The 16,347-nt window shown below is 45.4% G+C and overlaps 1 protein-coding gene across 2 annotated transcripts in view; it reads left to right on the plus strand.

Annotated features, from left to right (window-relative positions):
* The window catches only part of ASTN1 (astrotactin 1), a 207,507-nt gene that overhangs the window by 59,188 nt on the left and 131,972 nt on the right, over positions 1-16,347 (plus strand). For both annotated transcript variants that reach the window (XM_035123692.3, XM_088673677.1), the window contains exon 2: positions 10,733-10,920. In XM_035123692.3, coding sequence (XP_034979583.3) covers positions 10,733-10,920 — 188 coding nt within the window. The remainder of the gene's footprint in view (positions 1-10,732; positions 10,921-16,347) is intronic.

Below are 16,347 nucleotides of genomic sequence, written 5' to 3' on the forward strand. Positions count from 1 at the left end.
TTCTTTTAAAAATATGGAATTAATTTAGGTAGATAATCCAGTCAGATAACCAATTTGCAACCTGGTCACCCTGTGTCTTCAAACTTCACAGCTATCTCCAGAAATGTTCCTGTGAGTTTTATCTGCTGAAGTTTCAAAGATTGGTTCTTTCAAAGGCCTGAACCCAGCTCTGTTGAAATAGTTAGGAACTAATGTTAGTGGGAGCCAGAATAGGTATTTTCTTAAAAGTCAATTGAAGTCGATGGGAATGTTTCAGCTGATATTAATGAGCACCAAGAACAACCCCAAGAGACTATTTTTCAACAAGCAAATGAAAAAAAATGACCTATTTTGTGGCTTTTGTAAGAAGTGGAATGGTTTACAAAGCAGATCAAAACCCCATTGCTGCTTGCAATGTGACTATGGAAGTAATTCAGATAAATGAAAAAATGTACACATACATTTATGTATGTATCTTCCTAAGTCCTATTAGCTATTCATAGAATAATGTGCAGTTGAGTAAAGGAGTAGGGTGAAATTGACTTGTCTTGCTTCTGGAATGGAAAAAACAAAGCATACCAAATATATCCAAGATTGTTTGGGATGTACTGTAAAGAAGGTGTCAGGATCTGTCAACCATCGGCCTATGCAGGAAACCAAATCACTGTAGCTACTTGGATCTGGCCTGACTCTACCTGCCCAAGCTGACCATTGGCTCCTCCTCTTCAGTAGGGAGGTGTATAAAGTACTTCCTTTACGGATTAACTTTGCTTGAACTGACCCTTCCTGAACACTTTAACATGTCTCAGTGGGGAAATGGTTGGAAAGTGAAGGGTTAAGCACTCCCATCCCTTCTCTATTGCAAAGGAAATGGGGACATTGACCTTTGTAGCACAAAGTGTTGTTTGCCTCAAAGATCTCATCTGTGAATTGCTTTGAATGGTCTTGGCTGAGTAGGAATGCTGCAGAATTGGAAAGGTTTATGGAAGCACAGACTTTCATAGAGCACTAATGACCTCTGCTGTTTGGGGCCTTTAATCTAACAAGCTCAGAGTCTTTATAAACTTTCGTTGCTTAGATTTGATTGGTCAGAAGGCTTCCCGAGCTGTGTTGTTAATTTGGCATACTGTTCCAGCAAGTGGAAATAAGTAGTTGCTATTACCATTTTTGTGTGTGGAATGGGTCAGGCATGCGTTTGTGGGAGAGACCCCAATCACAAACCTTATCTTTGAAACCAGAAGAGTGCTGAGTGGCTTGGGAAAACACGAACATGCACACTCACACACACTGTTCATTGGATCCCAGTGTGACTAGTACCCATGTTCAGGCCTGCCTATTTGGCAAGCATGAGTTGGGGAGTCCTGTATTTGCTGTGTGTCTTGCAGTTCCGTCCTGAGTGGGTCCTCTGGTGTCATGACACAGAGCAGCAGGATGGGGATGCCTTTAATATTTCCCTTGGGATGTTCCAGGTTGGGAAATAAGAAAATGCATGGGTAGCCTCTTAACCTTTCTGAGTCGCTCTGGCAGCCAACACAAAAGCATGCCTCACCACTGCAGACTCTCCAAGTGCCCCTATTTTCCAGGGACAGTCCTGGATTTACAGAAGCCATCCTGGTTTCTGACTTGATCCCGGAATGTCCTGCTTTCCCTTAGGACATCCCTATTTTCAATGGAGAGGTGTTGGAGGATATGGAAAAGGATTCTCTATTTTCATTGGAGAAATGTTGGAGCATAGGCAGTGAGTTCCAGTCAGAGGTGCCAACTTGGGCCCCAGCCTGTGGGTGCCCAGCGGTGCACATGAGACGTGACATCATGACATAATGCCATGTCTCATGCCACCGCTGCTCTCCAGCACCGATTTTGTGCTTCTGTGGTAGCAACGGGCCCCAACAGAGGCCCCGTGGTGGGGATGGAGGCCCCGGCCCAGTTGCCACAGAGGTGCCAAAGAGCTGGAAGTAAAGCAGTGGGCAGCAGTGGGCGGAGGCTGGGCACCCACAGTGAATTGTTTCTGGGTGCCCTGGCACCCAGGGCCCCCTGGAGTTGGTGCCAGTGGTGCCAAGCCAAGCCAAGCCCTGGCCTGGTGAGTAAGACCTTGCTGGGTCAAGCTTGGAAGCAAACATTTATCTGATTGCCTTTTTGAAGTGGGAGCATTTTGTAAATGGGAGGAAACTTTCTTTCTTACGACGAACTTTGATATGCATGGGCAGGCAGGTTAGTAATCTTTTTTGTGGGTCAGATTTGCAAATACTACATAAAAGTGTCCTAGTACATTGCTTGAGTCTACTGCTTCACTGGGTGATTTTCAGGTCTAGTGTTGATCAACGAGAGATAGAGGAAAGATTTCTCTCCAGTCACACTCTTCATACCACTCCTAATTTTGTAACCCTCTGTCATACTTCAGGATACAAGAAGCTGCCTTATATTGCCTCATAAAATCTAGCGCTGTCTATTGCTTCTACTGGTAGTGATTTGCCAAGGTCTCAGAGGTAATTTCTTGGCCTGTTGTCAGAAATCTTCCATTGAGCTATGGCCCTTTCTCAATTCCGGCTTTTTCTCAGTCATTAATGCAGCCTTGCAAGTGGCCACTCAGCCACATGTCTGGAGCAAATAATAATTCCTTCCCAGCCTACAGCCTATGACACAGGGATCTCACATTGTCCTGTGTCTAGGTACATATTGTCCAGTAGGCTGTTAACCTTTTGTGCTCATCTGCAAGGTTGCAGCCATGTACATTCAATATTCTCAAAAGAAACGTTTTGATTGGGAAATCGTTCTCATGGCAATCAGGCCAATGTGGAATGCAACATGTCCTGGCTCTGAAATCTAGGGAGGCAGGAAATAATGGAAAACCTGTCAGAGAGATAGATAAATAAATAAATAAATAGATAGATAGATAGATAGATAGATTATGATAGCTAAATAGATAGATAGATAGCTTTCTTGCATGCATGCACATACGTTTGGGACATGTATCCACAAAAATAGATTGGCCATTATCCTAATGTAGCTCTAAATCATTGTTCCTTACATCACATGTGCATTGTTATTATCCATTGTTATTATCCAGTAAATATAAATGGGCATCATTTTGCCCGTTGAAAATTTCCATGTTGAATGGCATACACAATTAAGTCAACTGAGCAGACCGTAAGCACCTGTGCTTGGGCCCTTAATTGTGCATCCTGCCAATACATTTTCATTGCACATTTTCATTGCATCACTAACTTAAACTTGCTGCCTCTTCAAAACACTTATCCACCACAACAAAGGTGGGGCTTTCCACACTGGACATCGGAAATCACAAATATTCAGGGCATGTCTAACTGTAACCACTAAGAGAGACATCTGTCATCTCTTTGTGCCAATTACTTGGAAGTCTCTGACATAACTTGCTGCTGAGAGACTGATTACGATGAATGCAGAAGGAAGCGGCTCAATGAAGGTGAAACGGATTTCTCTCAGTGCTTTGCTTTCCACAGGCGAGTGACCTCCTGCTGCTTCAGAGCCTCTTGGAAGAAGCCAGTTTCCCAGCCGTACTAAGCCTGCCACATTCAAGACCTTGCTGATTTATATAGATCATCAATTTGACAATTATAAACACCTGCAGGCTTAATTGCCCCCATTTCCTTGAGCCGTGGACAGATTTATGACTTTATCCAATTCTTGTAACTCTGAAACATGCTTGATTAGACCCCAAAGTCCTTTATACTGATCAGTCTCTCAGCATTGCTGGTCTCTGGACCCTTGACAGATCCTCCCTCCCTCCCTCCCTTCAGGAAAGATAAATTAACGAGCTGCACTCAGCCAGGTCTTCTTTCCATCTTTCTTTTTATTTGGCATGCTGGTGTATTAAAAAGCTTCTATGCTGTAACTCTGCGGGTGGAGTCAATTTGGAGGAAATAGGTGCTTGTGGCATACAATGTTGAAATCGCATAAACAAAATAATTTTTTCTTTTTTTTAAAAAAGGACTTTGGAATGTCACTTTGCAGTGTTTGAGTTCTGAGTGGATGCTGTGTGGTTGTTTGTGAGGGCAGATTTTTATTTTTGTACATCTGTGAACGCTCATGATAGATCTTGAGTTTCCATCCCCTTCCACTGAAATGTTCAGGGTGATACTGAGATGAAGAATGAAAATCAGGGAGGCGCTGAAAGGAGAAAATGTTGTAATAATAGGTGATTTCTGCTGAAATAAAATTTCTAAATACGCTAAACAACTGTGCCTTAGAACAACTGATCATGGAACCAGCCAGAGGGGAGTCATCCTGCCCTGGACTTAATCCTAAGTGGTGCCTAGAATCTGGTGCATGATGTGTTGCCAGACTAATTGGAAACAATGAGCACAGTGCTATATAGAGTGAATTTGATGTACAATTGCCAGGACTACAGAAGATGAAACCTATCAAAAACAAGGAGCCTGGTTTAAGGAAGTTGAAAGGGAAAGAGGGTCAAATCTCTCCACATCACAAGGGAGTTATTCAAAACCACAATATAAGAAGCTCAGCTAGAATGTATATAGCAGGTCAGGAAAGTCCCCACCCTGCCAGTGTGTTTAACAAGCCACAGGCAAGGAAAGTAATAGATGCAGGAAGGCTTCCTTCAGAAAACTGAAGTCTTGCTCAAATTTGGAGAACAAAAAGGAACACCAACTTTGGCAATATAAGGGGCGCCAAAAGACAGAATGAAAATAATCCAACCATTGTATATTTGGACTTTCAAAGAGGTTTTGACAAAGCCCTACATCAAATCTTCCTGAGTAAATTTACAGGCATGGGAGAAGAAGAGCCTGGTGGCTTGGTAGCTGAAAAAAGAGCAGGAGAATGGAAATAAATGGACAGGTCCCACAATAGAGGGAGGTAAGCAGTGGAGCCCTCCAAGGATCATTGTTAGAGCATGTACTTTTTAACTTGATCATAAATGGTCTGGATTTAGGGAGATTGAGATTGCTAAAAATCCCAACCTTGTGTTTACACTAATGGAGTCTGAGCTGGTGATGGCTGACCAGGAAAGAAAGATCTTGGAATTGTGGCAGAAAGCTCAATGAAAATAGATGCCTGGTGTGTGGCAGCTATGAAAAAGGCCAACGCCACATTCAAAATAAAACTATAATTGTATCTGTATAGCATAGCTGTCAAGTTTTCCCTTTTCTCGCGAGGAAGCCTATTCAGCATAAGGGAATTTCTCTTTTAAAAAGGGAGAACTTGACAGCTATGCTTTATAGATGGCCACATTTAAGACTACTGGCTACAGGTTCTGGTTGCCACACTTCAAAATAATAATACTTCTCAGCTGGAAAAAGTGAAGAAAAGGGCAAACCAAATAAGGGTTCGGAGCAATTCCCCTGTGAGGGAAGGTTACAACAATTGGGGCTTTCCTCCCTTCTGCAGTACTAGAGCCTGGGGGGGGTCACCCAATGAACCTGAATGGTGGGAAATTCAAGTCAGAGAAAAGGAAGTCTTCTTCACACAGCGTATAGTTAAACTATAGAATTCACCACCACAAGATGCGATAGCCACCAAATTACACAACTACACAAATTCATGGAGGACAAGACTAGCAATGGTTATTCCAAAATAGCAGCAGTGTCTTACTTTTCACATAGAGGCAAATGAATGCTGGAGCAAAAGCCAGCTTTTAGCTAAGTGTTCTCCCTCTGGATAGATGATGAACAACCAGCCGTCTTATTTTCATGCAGCAAGCCTGAATTTGCTAAAATAATATCTGATTCCCATTGCCCTCTTGGCCGTTGCCATAATGAGCACTTAAACAAATTAGCCTGCAGGCATGGACTGAGGTTTAAGTCCTTCTCATCTCTATAATGCATCCCCCCCTCCGTCCCACCACAATTGTCCGTTTAACCTCGCCTTCACAAATATGTTCAGATGTCATGCCAAGTGCCTGGCAGATGGTTTAGAATAGATGGCCATTACCTTGACTGTCTGCCTTTAACAGATATTAATTACCTCGATACAAACATCCTAGCTGACTTGTGTGGTGAAGGTGGCCCTGGGAATGACACACTCCCCTCCGTAGTGAAGGGTGTTTTTTTCTTGTTGTCATGGGCAATTAGGGTGGTTAAGTTTTAATGTTCCGCGCTCTGTTATTTTTCTGCTCATCTTGTCTCTCTTAGGCTCTTTTATTAATCTCTTGAAAGATACAGATACCCCCATAGGTCTCCATCAGTGATAAAGCACCTTGGGGTGAATCCGAGCTGAAAATCAACCACGGGGGAGAGGACAAGCTGTCTAGTCCTGACTGCTTTCCCCCTGCTTGGAGTGGTACCTGCTATGGCTGCTGCTGGTAGAGGAAAGTAACACCAATATCTAGGCAAAGTTTAGTTTACAGTGGAACCTCGGTTTATGCCTACCTCCATTTATGAAAACCTCCATTTACGAACGCCGCGGACCCGGAAGTGTTTACATCCAGGTTCCGCGGCTTTGGATGCGCAGACGCGATCTGCGCAGCTCGTGCATGCCCAGAAGCGATCTGCGCAGCGTGTGTGTGTGCAGAAGCGCTCTATCGGTGCTTCGCACACACACAGAAGTGTGCCTTCAGCGAGCGAACGCCTCCGCAGAACAGATTTCATTCGCAAACCGAGGTAGCACTGTAGTTTCTTCCTCAGAGGAGCCTGGCACTGAGAACAGGACTGTCTGCTTGCTGGACAGCCGGACAGCCTTATTCTCTGGTCATTTTGTTGCACGCAGAGGGGCCAGTTTGAGTGAGCCCCCCCTCAGCTTAATAATTAATCCAGCATTACTAATTTGCTAAAATAGATTATAAAGAGACTGATTTATGCATATATAAATGCAATAATACTGCTGTTTAGTTCACATCAATTATTTTTAATGATCAACATGTCGTGGGGTTTTGTTTTCTGTTTTGTTTTTGACTGCACTACATTTAACAATGTAGAAGATTCAGAGCATCTCCCATCATGCTTGGATCATTATATCAATTCAATTTTTAGGCAACAGGATGAAAATATTGAACTTGCACACCACTCCGCTGGGTGACAAGGCTTCGTTGACATGGATTTAGGCTCAATCTCAATCTTCTATAATGGTGTGAACATAAATTGCATAAGGATAGCAAATACCTTTGCTCACTAAAAATCCAATAGAAATGATGAATGGCATGATTTGCTGTTATATGCACAAAGAAAAAGTGATCACAAGCTGAATGACAAAATATACAGCCCTCCCCTTAATACCAATCACCTATTTATATAGATTATGGCTAGATTAGCCTCAATCACTTGAATAATAAAAAATAAAAATAAATAAGGCTCTTGCTTGTAGATTTAAACTCAGCTAATTTGCAGTGTTCTCCAGTTTTCATATCTCTCCGTACTGCAACATCATGTTGCAAGGCCTCCTTTGTACAGGCTAGTTTTTGTTGCAAATCATTAGATGTTTTATGTGTATAATTGTGTTCATGCAAATAGTATTTGATATCTTAAATTATATTCCTTTCTTTTTATCAGTTTTGAAAAACAAGCATCGTTTATTTATTATCTTGCCCTTCCTTCCAAAGGAGCCCAAGGTGTAACAAGAATAGCTCTTAAAAATAGAGGAGCTTGGCTGGACATTTAATTCAGAATTAAGCCAGTCAGTCATTTGCTTGGAATCTGACAGTGAGGGCCAGTTTGGTTACACAAGCCCTTTCCACGTATCCCCCCCCCCCACACACAATCGCTTATATGGCCACATAGCTGGACTGGCATGGAATTAGCTGTCTTTGAGATTATCCTGCTCATTTCTCTTCAGTTTGCAGAAGAGAAAATTCCTGAAGGATTGTGTCCAGGACTAAGATCCATCTTAATAGCATCCAGATCTCAGCAACTGGGGCATAGAAGCCCTTCTGCAGTACACCCACCTTAAGCCTTGTTAGTTTTGCAGGAGGGGCAACCATTCACTCCTGCCACATTGATTATGACCTTGAAAAGGACTATCAGCTTTAGCCTAGTTCTGCCTGCACACATTACCTTCAATAGGGAAGGGCCAGGGATACAAGTCCTTGGCATGTTAAATTATGTGATAGGGAATTTGTTGCATTACCCTGAGCAAAGGATACAGCTCATGAATCTATATGATGGGATACCAGATTTAGAGCCAAGAAGGGAAAGAGCTGAAAAAGCACAGATTTCAGGTTCAGAGTTTGAAAGGTATTGATGGTGGGCTTGGTTCCCCTGTGTGGCTCCCATTAAGGCCTTGGTTGGGAAGCCATTAACTTTGGCATTAACTTCTAACACCTAGATTTAAAAAATAGCCATCTGGAGCCAGGGGTTAATAACAGTAAGGGGAAACACTCGTTACCCTTCAGAATACAGCGTATGGTGGCATCAGATGTGGCCAATACCTTAGCACCTAATGAACAATGGCCTTTCTAGGCTCCCAGCTGGTTCGGCAGTCAGAAGGGCAGCAGATGCTAAGCATCATGGTCCTCTGAGGAAGGAAAGATGGAGAGGAAAGAGGCGCAGTCCTCACAAAGTGCAGTATGGGAAGTAACTCCCATTGGATCAAACTACAATCCTTCTGTCCCTCTCCTCTCTCTCCCTCCCAGCTGCCTTTGCCTTTGGTGCACTGCTTTCCTTCTGAGTGTGCACTGTGGTTCAGCTGAGTCACATCTGCTTCTGGCTTTGCCCTAGAGGCCTCTGTGGGTGGCTCTACTCTTGCTTCTGCTGAAAGTTAGCCTGTGGTGAGCCGGGACCCTGAGGAATGACAAGCTGAAAGATGCTGACAGTAAGATATGAGAAGGACTTAGCTGTCCTTTTGTGGCCCTTCTGAGTTGTTGCATGCTCAGAGGAACAGCAATGTGCCACGCATGGAGGAAACTGATGGGTGAGGGGAGAGTTATCCAGTAGGACCTGAGGGGAGTAATTCTGCCTCCTGTTTTCCGTGAGTGCCCATCATCGGATTGCATCCGGTGGACTTGGGCACTATTATAAACCATCCTAGAGTTGATCTCTTCTTTAAAAACCTTCTACTATTCTAGCAGCCAATGTGGTCTACAATTCGCATCACCCCGACAGTTAGCCATGTTGGCTGGGGTTGATAGGCACTGTGGTCCAAAACACCTGGGAGGGTGCCACATTGTCCAATCCTGCCCCGTGGAAGGGGCTGAAATAGCTGGGGCCTGGCTGTATCTGGGAAGACAAAATGTGCACTTCTGAAGCTGCATTATGAAACTTGCAAAACTTAGTTGTTATTTTTCTTTAGGAAGGAACTTTTTAACCTGCGCTTCATAATAGGATCCTACGGCAAGTTACAATATAATTGAGTCCTGTTTCAGAGCTAAGGGAATGGTTATGTTACCTTTCCACGCCACGAACACAGGCAGGCATGTAAAAGCAAAATTGCTCCTGGCCCATTAGCTCATATCACGAACCAGGATTAAATAAGCAAGATGATAATAGTCTATGCCAAGGGGTCCCAATGGTAGAAACAATAAGACAGGTAGATGAAGCAGCAGACCCAGCCCCTGCCCCTGTGTAGTCCTGAGCAAAGGCAAAGGGGTGCAAAGCAAGGGTGAAGATTGAAGCTCATTTGCAGCTGAGCACCACGTCTAGTTGCTTACTTAGTCACTGTGTAGTTTTTATACCTTGCCCTTTCTCTAAGACAGGGATATTGGGTGGCTCACAACACAAAGCATGCAAAATAAAATGAATACTGAAATACACAAACAAAACAGGCTGAAATGAAGTACATTTTTGAAGCACAGATCAACAATAATAACTAATCAGTAGCATCTGCTCCAGAATCAACATCACCCCGGAACAGATAAGCATGTTTGCAACGTGCCCCTGAGTGGAGCTAATGTGGTAGGCAGCTGGATGATCACTCAGACTAGTGAGCAAACGTAACCTGTGGGAAAGGGAGTATCTTCAAACCTTTCCAGAGGCTGTTGAGGCTAATCTTGTCGCAGCTCCTGCCTTGGGCCTGAGCTGCATAAGTGGCTCACTGGGTTAAATCCTTTGAAGGCACACTGTGGGCCTCAAAGCTGGCCCAATGATGAACCAGAGAAGTCCGCCCTCCTTGTGAGAAATGGCTTGGTTGCTGGAGGATCAGAACCTGGAGGGAGAAATGCCTAACACAGCAAAGTGAGGAAAAGGCAAAACAGATCATAATATTTATTATTTACAAAGTGCCTCAAAAGCGAGGCACTTATCTGAGAGGATTTTGAGGCAAGAGGATTTGGCAGGATAGAAGACAGGGTGTGTGTGTGTTATTTTTAAAGTAGGAATTGAGGGCTGGAGGAAACGTAGCTGACTTCTAACAAGTCACTTGAGGGAAAGAAATGAAGCATCAGCTTGGTTCATGAATTCAAGTGTCAGTCAAAGTCCATATGACACTCAGCCAGCCAATCAAAATCTGCGTATAAACAGGTTATGCTGCTTTGTTAAACCATAATCCAGTCCTTCAGCAATCTTGACCTGGAAAACCTCAAAGAGCTGCCCTGATCTCAAAGACAAGTTAGCATGGATGTGATTACACATACACACTTACAATTTTACATGTGCATCCTTCATCCTGAAGCATCTGGTACTAGATAGCCCTGGTCATATCCATCCCTTTACATCAGGGGTGAGGAACCTTTTTCAGCCCGAGAGCCACCTTCCCCTGTCAATCACCAGAGCAAAAGTGGGCATGACCAGAGGCAGACAAGACAGTAGGCTATGTTCTAGTCATGCAAAAGCATGGAAGAGGGTTTGTGCTGCATTCCCTGGCTGTATTGGTCTTCTTCCTTCATCCGCAGAGATCTCAGGCAACACTGAAGACATCCCATTGGTGCGCTGGAGGCAGCAATGGCTGGAAAATGGCACACTCCTCTTCCATATCCACCACCAAGATGGCACGCCCAACCTGCCCGGTTTGGAACCCACAGAAGAACCTCAGAGCGAATCGGCAGAAGAAGAGCTAAGGATCCTTCACATCTCTGTCATGGTAAGTACAAAATTTGTCACTACAGGTATGTTGGAAGCTGCCTTATATTACCCAATGCAGTACTGATTCATCTAGCACAGTCAGCACTGACTGGCAGTGGCTGTTGAGGGTCTCAGGCAGGAGATGCCAGAGATTGAACACGAGACCTTCTGTATGCCTAGGAGGTGCTTTACCACTGAGCTATAGCCTCCCCACCACCATTAACTCTCAATGTGATGTGGTTGCCTTCCATCCCATAACCAGTTATTCCAGACCTCAAGGCTGTTGTGAAACGGGTAATTTTGAGGTGAAATGCCTGGTAATTAGGTGCAATCGCTACAGAGAATCTGCCTTAAAAAAAGCTGAAAGAAATTATGGCGATCCTTCATCGGTCAATGCATCTTGAGATACTTTTGAGGGAGCCAAAAGAATTTCTCTGGGAGGAGCAAAATTCCTTGGAGGTGGTTCTAACCTGGATTCAGAGCAAGTTTGAAGGTTCCTCCACAAGCAAAATGAACCACCTGAGGAAATTAAAGCGAAGCAAGGATTCATTCATATATCCTTGATTTGTTTATTACACAATCATTTACACCATGTGTGCTGCTTATCGTGAACAGTGCCTTGAAATGGACACACCATGGGCAACATTTGCCAGAAGTGTCCGTCATGAAGGCCACTCTTCATAGCAGGAGTGACTCCAGATTATGCTGAGCCCCAGCAAGGACGGGCAATGATCAGGACTCATTTCTCTTTGAGGCTCATTTCTGCTGAAATCGGGAACTGTGGTTTAATGTCAGTTTACTATCCAGGATCTTAAACCACATACAAAGTGTGGTTTAAGATTTTGGGTGGTAAATAGGTATCAAGCCACAGTTCTCTGTTTTGGGCATAATGGGAAACCGTGGCTTCTACTAACTAGAGCTGGTGCCTGTAACTGGCACATGAAAGAGAGAGGCAAGCAGAAGCTGTGTGTGTGGGGTGTGTGTGTGTGTCTTTGGACCCAAAACTCATTCTCGGCTCACAGCACTAACATTCACGGGAGCTGGAACTGTTTTGTCTGAACCAGGCTCTTCAGTTTAGCTCTTCTTTGGCCTCTTCCTCACATAACAGTAAACAATAGTTTAGTGCAAGCCACAGTGGACCTTATTCCTTAATGCTTCTCCATCCTAGCTTGCTAAACAAGGACACCCCCCCCAAAGGGCCCTAATATTATCAGTATTCGGGGGTGGGCTTCAGTGCCCTTCATACCTCCTTCCCTACCCCTATGACAATCAGAAAAAGAATCAGTTATGCAAAAATAGGCACATTTAATTTACATAAATTAGGCCACTTAGTTCAGTTTCCTTGGTAGTGTAGAATATTTATTTATTTATTAGTACAGAGTGCACATGGAGCTCAGTATAAGTGGCCACTCCCTGCTGTTTGCTCCCCTTTTCGTCATCAGAGGTGTTGCAGGTCTGTACGGGGAGATTCCATTTTTAGCTACTGTCTTTAGTAGTTGCTGCTGGAATTATTCTTCAGGAATCTATATAGTACTTTAAAAAAAAACCTTTTAAGCTGTTGATTGAAGGTGCAAGAATGAGGAGAATGTGATCCATGGCCAGGAACATAAGAAGATGCCTATTGCTGTGGCTGCCGGAACCTCCACACACCCCAATAATGTGCTAGGGCAGGGATGTTAAACTCCCACTCACCCAGCCAGCACATCCAATGGTTGTCATGAGTCCCAAGGAGTCATCGTGGGTGGTCAGACCAGGACTTGGGGGGGGGAGGGAGGGGGAGTTGGAGGAGCTGCCTCTTGATGACCCAGAGAGAGGCCCAGTGGATTGGGGTGGTTTGCATCAGGGCCTCAAGAGACAGAAGAATCCCTGCTGGGAGAGAGTTACAGGTGAGGAGTCAGATCCTGGGGAGGGTCTCAGTGGCATAGCCCCCCAGCACTCTGCCCCCCCCCCCGACACCACCCAGGTGCACTGTGACAACTTCTCTCCCAGCTCCTTTGCCAGCCATGCTTCCAATCATGGTGCTACTGGAGCCCACCTCTAGCCCATCCTCCCAGGAGGAGTCTGCTGCTCAGTCTGGTTCAGAGCTGCTGTGGTCACTTCCTCCATCGCCTAGGTCACAGGGACACCAGTGTAGGCGTGAGCAGACAGCTCAGGTTCAGTGCTTCAGAAGGAGTTCCTGTTTACTTGCCCAGTTCAGACGACAGCTCAACTTGGTGAAGTTGTGCTTGCCCCATTTCCATATAATGGCACCCAAGCGGGCACGTCACTTGTTAGTTTGCTTAACTGTGCATACCCTATTTGAACCCTATTTTGCCCCTGCACCATGCTGATTCAAGCTCCAAGTTTGTGTTCTTCATCCTCCCGTGAGATCCAGGACAATAGTCATTGATATTGTCAGTTGGAGTCTGACAACATCTGGAGGGTCACAGGTCCCAACCTTGAACTAGGGTGTGCTTACTGGCATGTTTCTGATTAGAGGACAGAATTTGGCTCTGGAAAACAAGATGCTTGTGGGGCTCAGAAACCAGCGCTTATGAGCATTGGGAGGAAATGTTTTAGTAATGCTTTTTCAGTTGGGTACATAGCCTACAGATTTGCAGCTTGCTTGCTTGCTTCCTGTTTTGAGTGTGGAAGCTTTGGGAACTACATTTTCCATACTCCCAGGTGGTAATGGATGACCCACACAAGAATCCAGGGTTTAAAGATGAGGCCTCTGCTGCTTCCAGCAGCCTCCCCTGCCCCTGCTTCATGAGGGTGGGCCATGGGCCATCGGAGACAACCAATGGGAAGCTTCCAGGCTGGAGAAGGCTGTGACCATGCTAGCATACCTGCCAATTTGCTGTCAGAGAAATAAGGGTCCGGGCCGGAAATAGCAGACTGGAAGTAGCGCTGCCGCCATTTTGGAACTGGGCGGAGCATGCTCAGAAGTGACTTTTGATGCTGCTTTGCCCAGTTCCAAAATGGCCGCCATGCCAGAAGTCGCACTGCAGCCATTTTGGAACTGGGCAGAGCAGCATCAAAAGTCACTTCTGAGCATGCTCCGCCCAGTTCCAAAATGGCCGCCGCGCCAGAATAAACCAGGGAAAAACAAAAAAAACCCATTTTTTCCAGCTAGGAACAGCTGGAAAAATGGGGATTTCCCGGGGAAAACGGGAGACTTGGCAGCTATGCATACTAGCTCATCAAGAGTCAAAGGAGGCTTGGATTGGCTCTTAACAGGCTTGGGCTTTCTGAACAGGGAATTGGCTTCTGCACTCTTTTCTCAATGTCATGAGCTTCAGCACCATCACTGATGTTATGTGCAGCATTCCCCAGGGTTCCAGGCCTATCTGGAGGTGCCAAGGATTGAATCAGGGGCCTTCTGAAGGCAAAGCACCGAGTTACAACTCTTCCCCAATTCAGATACCACATTGCTTTCTCTTTTTTTGCCCATTTTTCATTCAGCAAGATTGCTCCTGTTCCCCAGCACCCAAGAGCTGACCAGGCTTCACAGCTAGGGTGGCGGGTCAACAACTGCTTGCGGTAACAGCAGGAGATCAATCCTTTCCAAGAATGCCCTGGGTTTGTTCTAAATGAAGAGCTGGGACTCAAGCCTGGCAGTGGCTGTGTGAATCACCTGGCTCTTGCCCAAGGCAGGACTTCAGAGAAGCTGGTGAGGAAGCCTCCTAACATCCGCAGGCCAGTGAGAGACCATGCTTGTCTTCCCCTCCTCCTTCAACATGAGCAGAACCGAATCTGACAGCATGCTACGTTTCATATTCCTCTTCCACCACCGCTACCAACTGCCTTGTTTTGTGCTCACTTTCTTGAGCATACAGAGCCTGGAGTCTTGGAGGTGCATTGTTGTGAGACAAAGGGCACTTCCAGACAACCTGTTTGTTTGTTGAGTGTCCATCCTGATTCGTTTGCAGGGAGGAGAGATGATATTGCGTCAAAGCACCTGCTACCTGAATCTGCTATCGCACTATTTCCTGTCATTTCCCTTTATCAGAGAAAAACTCCCAGTGTTTTGGAGAGGCAGGATTGTTGCACAAAACTTCCCAATCTGCTATAATTATGCAATGTGAATTTGCTGGTATGTGACTGAACCCCAACCCAAAATACTAACAGTCTGGAAGAATCTCTCCTCCCTACATCCTGATCCCCAATGGCTGGTTTCTTCACATAAAGTTTTAAAAAGGAAGAGCAGGGGGGAGCGTGGGGAGGGGGGGAGCCAGTCAGAGATACAATTCAATGGATGCCAATAAGGAAAGGAAACAAAAGATCAATGTTGGCAAGGCAGACTTTTCCTTTTTTAGCGATGTTGAAGAATTGTGCAATTCCTTTTGCCAGCAGAAGATAATTAGCTGGAGACAATGTGTCGTCAGGCTGCGCTGATACTGAGGACGGGGCTGTTTAATGAAGCCTGTCTTAATGAGAATGTCAATATCTTTCCCAGATTGCTGCCGGGGGCTAGCTCTCTCCCTTCATGTTTTGTTTTTGATTAGTCCTGGAGAAAAATTAATAAACGGCAAAAACAAAACCGTAAAGAGCCTCTTTGCCCTAGAGACTGCCTATTGACTATCAGATAGAATCCCTGAGTTGTGGGTCGGATCCTGCACTTGAGTAAATGGCAGTAGGCTCCTTGGGTCGGAGTGTTGAATTGCACCATGTAAACACCTGCTTCTAGAAGTTTACTCATTTACTGGACTTCCTGTATTTGTACAGCTGTGCGCTGCCCCAAACAGGCAAAGGTACCATTCTCTCCTCAGTCTCTCCACCTGTAAAATGGGTGTAATACTATGGAGCTTGTTAGCGTTATTGAGGAGCTGTTTGAGTCAGGAAGCAGAATCCTAGCCTGCAATTCCCTTGCCTGAAGAGGGTTGGAAAGCAGAGGGGGTGCTTCTCTGCTGAGAGAGAGGGGCATGTCTGCCACAGATACCATCACTATGTCCAAAGATGCTCCCCAGGGGTGAAGAGCTACTGCTGGTGGTTCTCGGATGAAACAGGCACTCAGAATCAGCCTGCCCCTCTAGTCCAGCCTGGAGCTGCTGCAACTAATCCCTCCCCCAGTGAAATCAACTGAGGGATCAAAATCAGCCAGGCTCTGCCCTCCATACCCTGCTGCCCCGACTGATGTGAGCCCACAGGGCTTTGGAAGCGGCAGGGGATCCACCAGATCTATTTCCTACTCAGATCTACAGCAACATATATGGGTTTGTGCTAAAGCCGCAATGTGAGACCCACGTGGCACACCCTGTCCTGAGGTTCTAGAACAGGCACCCCCAAACTGCGGCCCTCCAGATGTTTTGGCCTACAACTCCCGTGATCCCTAGCTAACAGGACCCGTGGTCAGGGATGATGGGAATTGTAGTCCAAAACATCTGGAGGGCAGATGCCTGGGATGCCTGTTCCAGAATAAAGGATTAAAAAATGTGCAGTGCTGGCCCAACGATGAGGCAGAATG

This window comes from Zootoca vivipara, chromosome 7, assembly GCF_965207765.1.
Source record: "Zootoca vivipara chromosome 7, rZooViv2.hap1.1, whole genome shotgun sequence".
Lineage (NCBI taxonomy): Eukaryota > Metazoa > Chordata > Lepidosauria > Squamata > Lacertidae > Zootoca > Zootoca vivipara.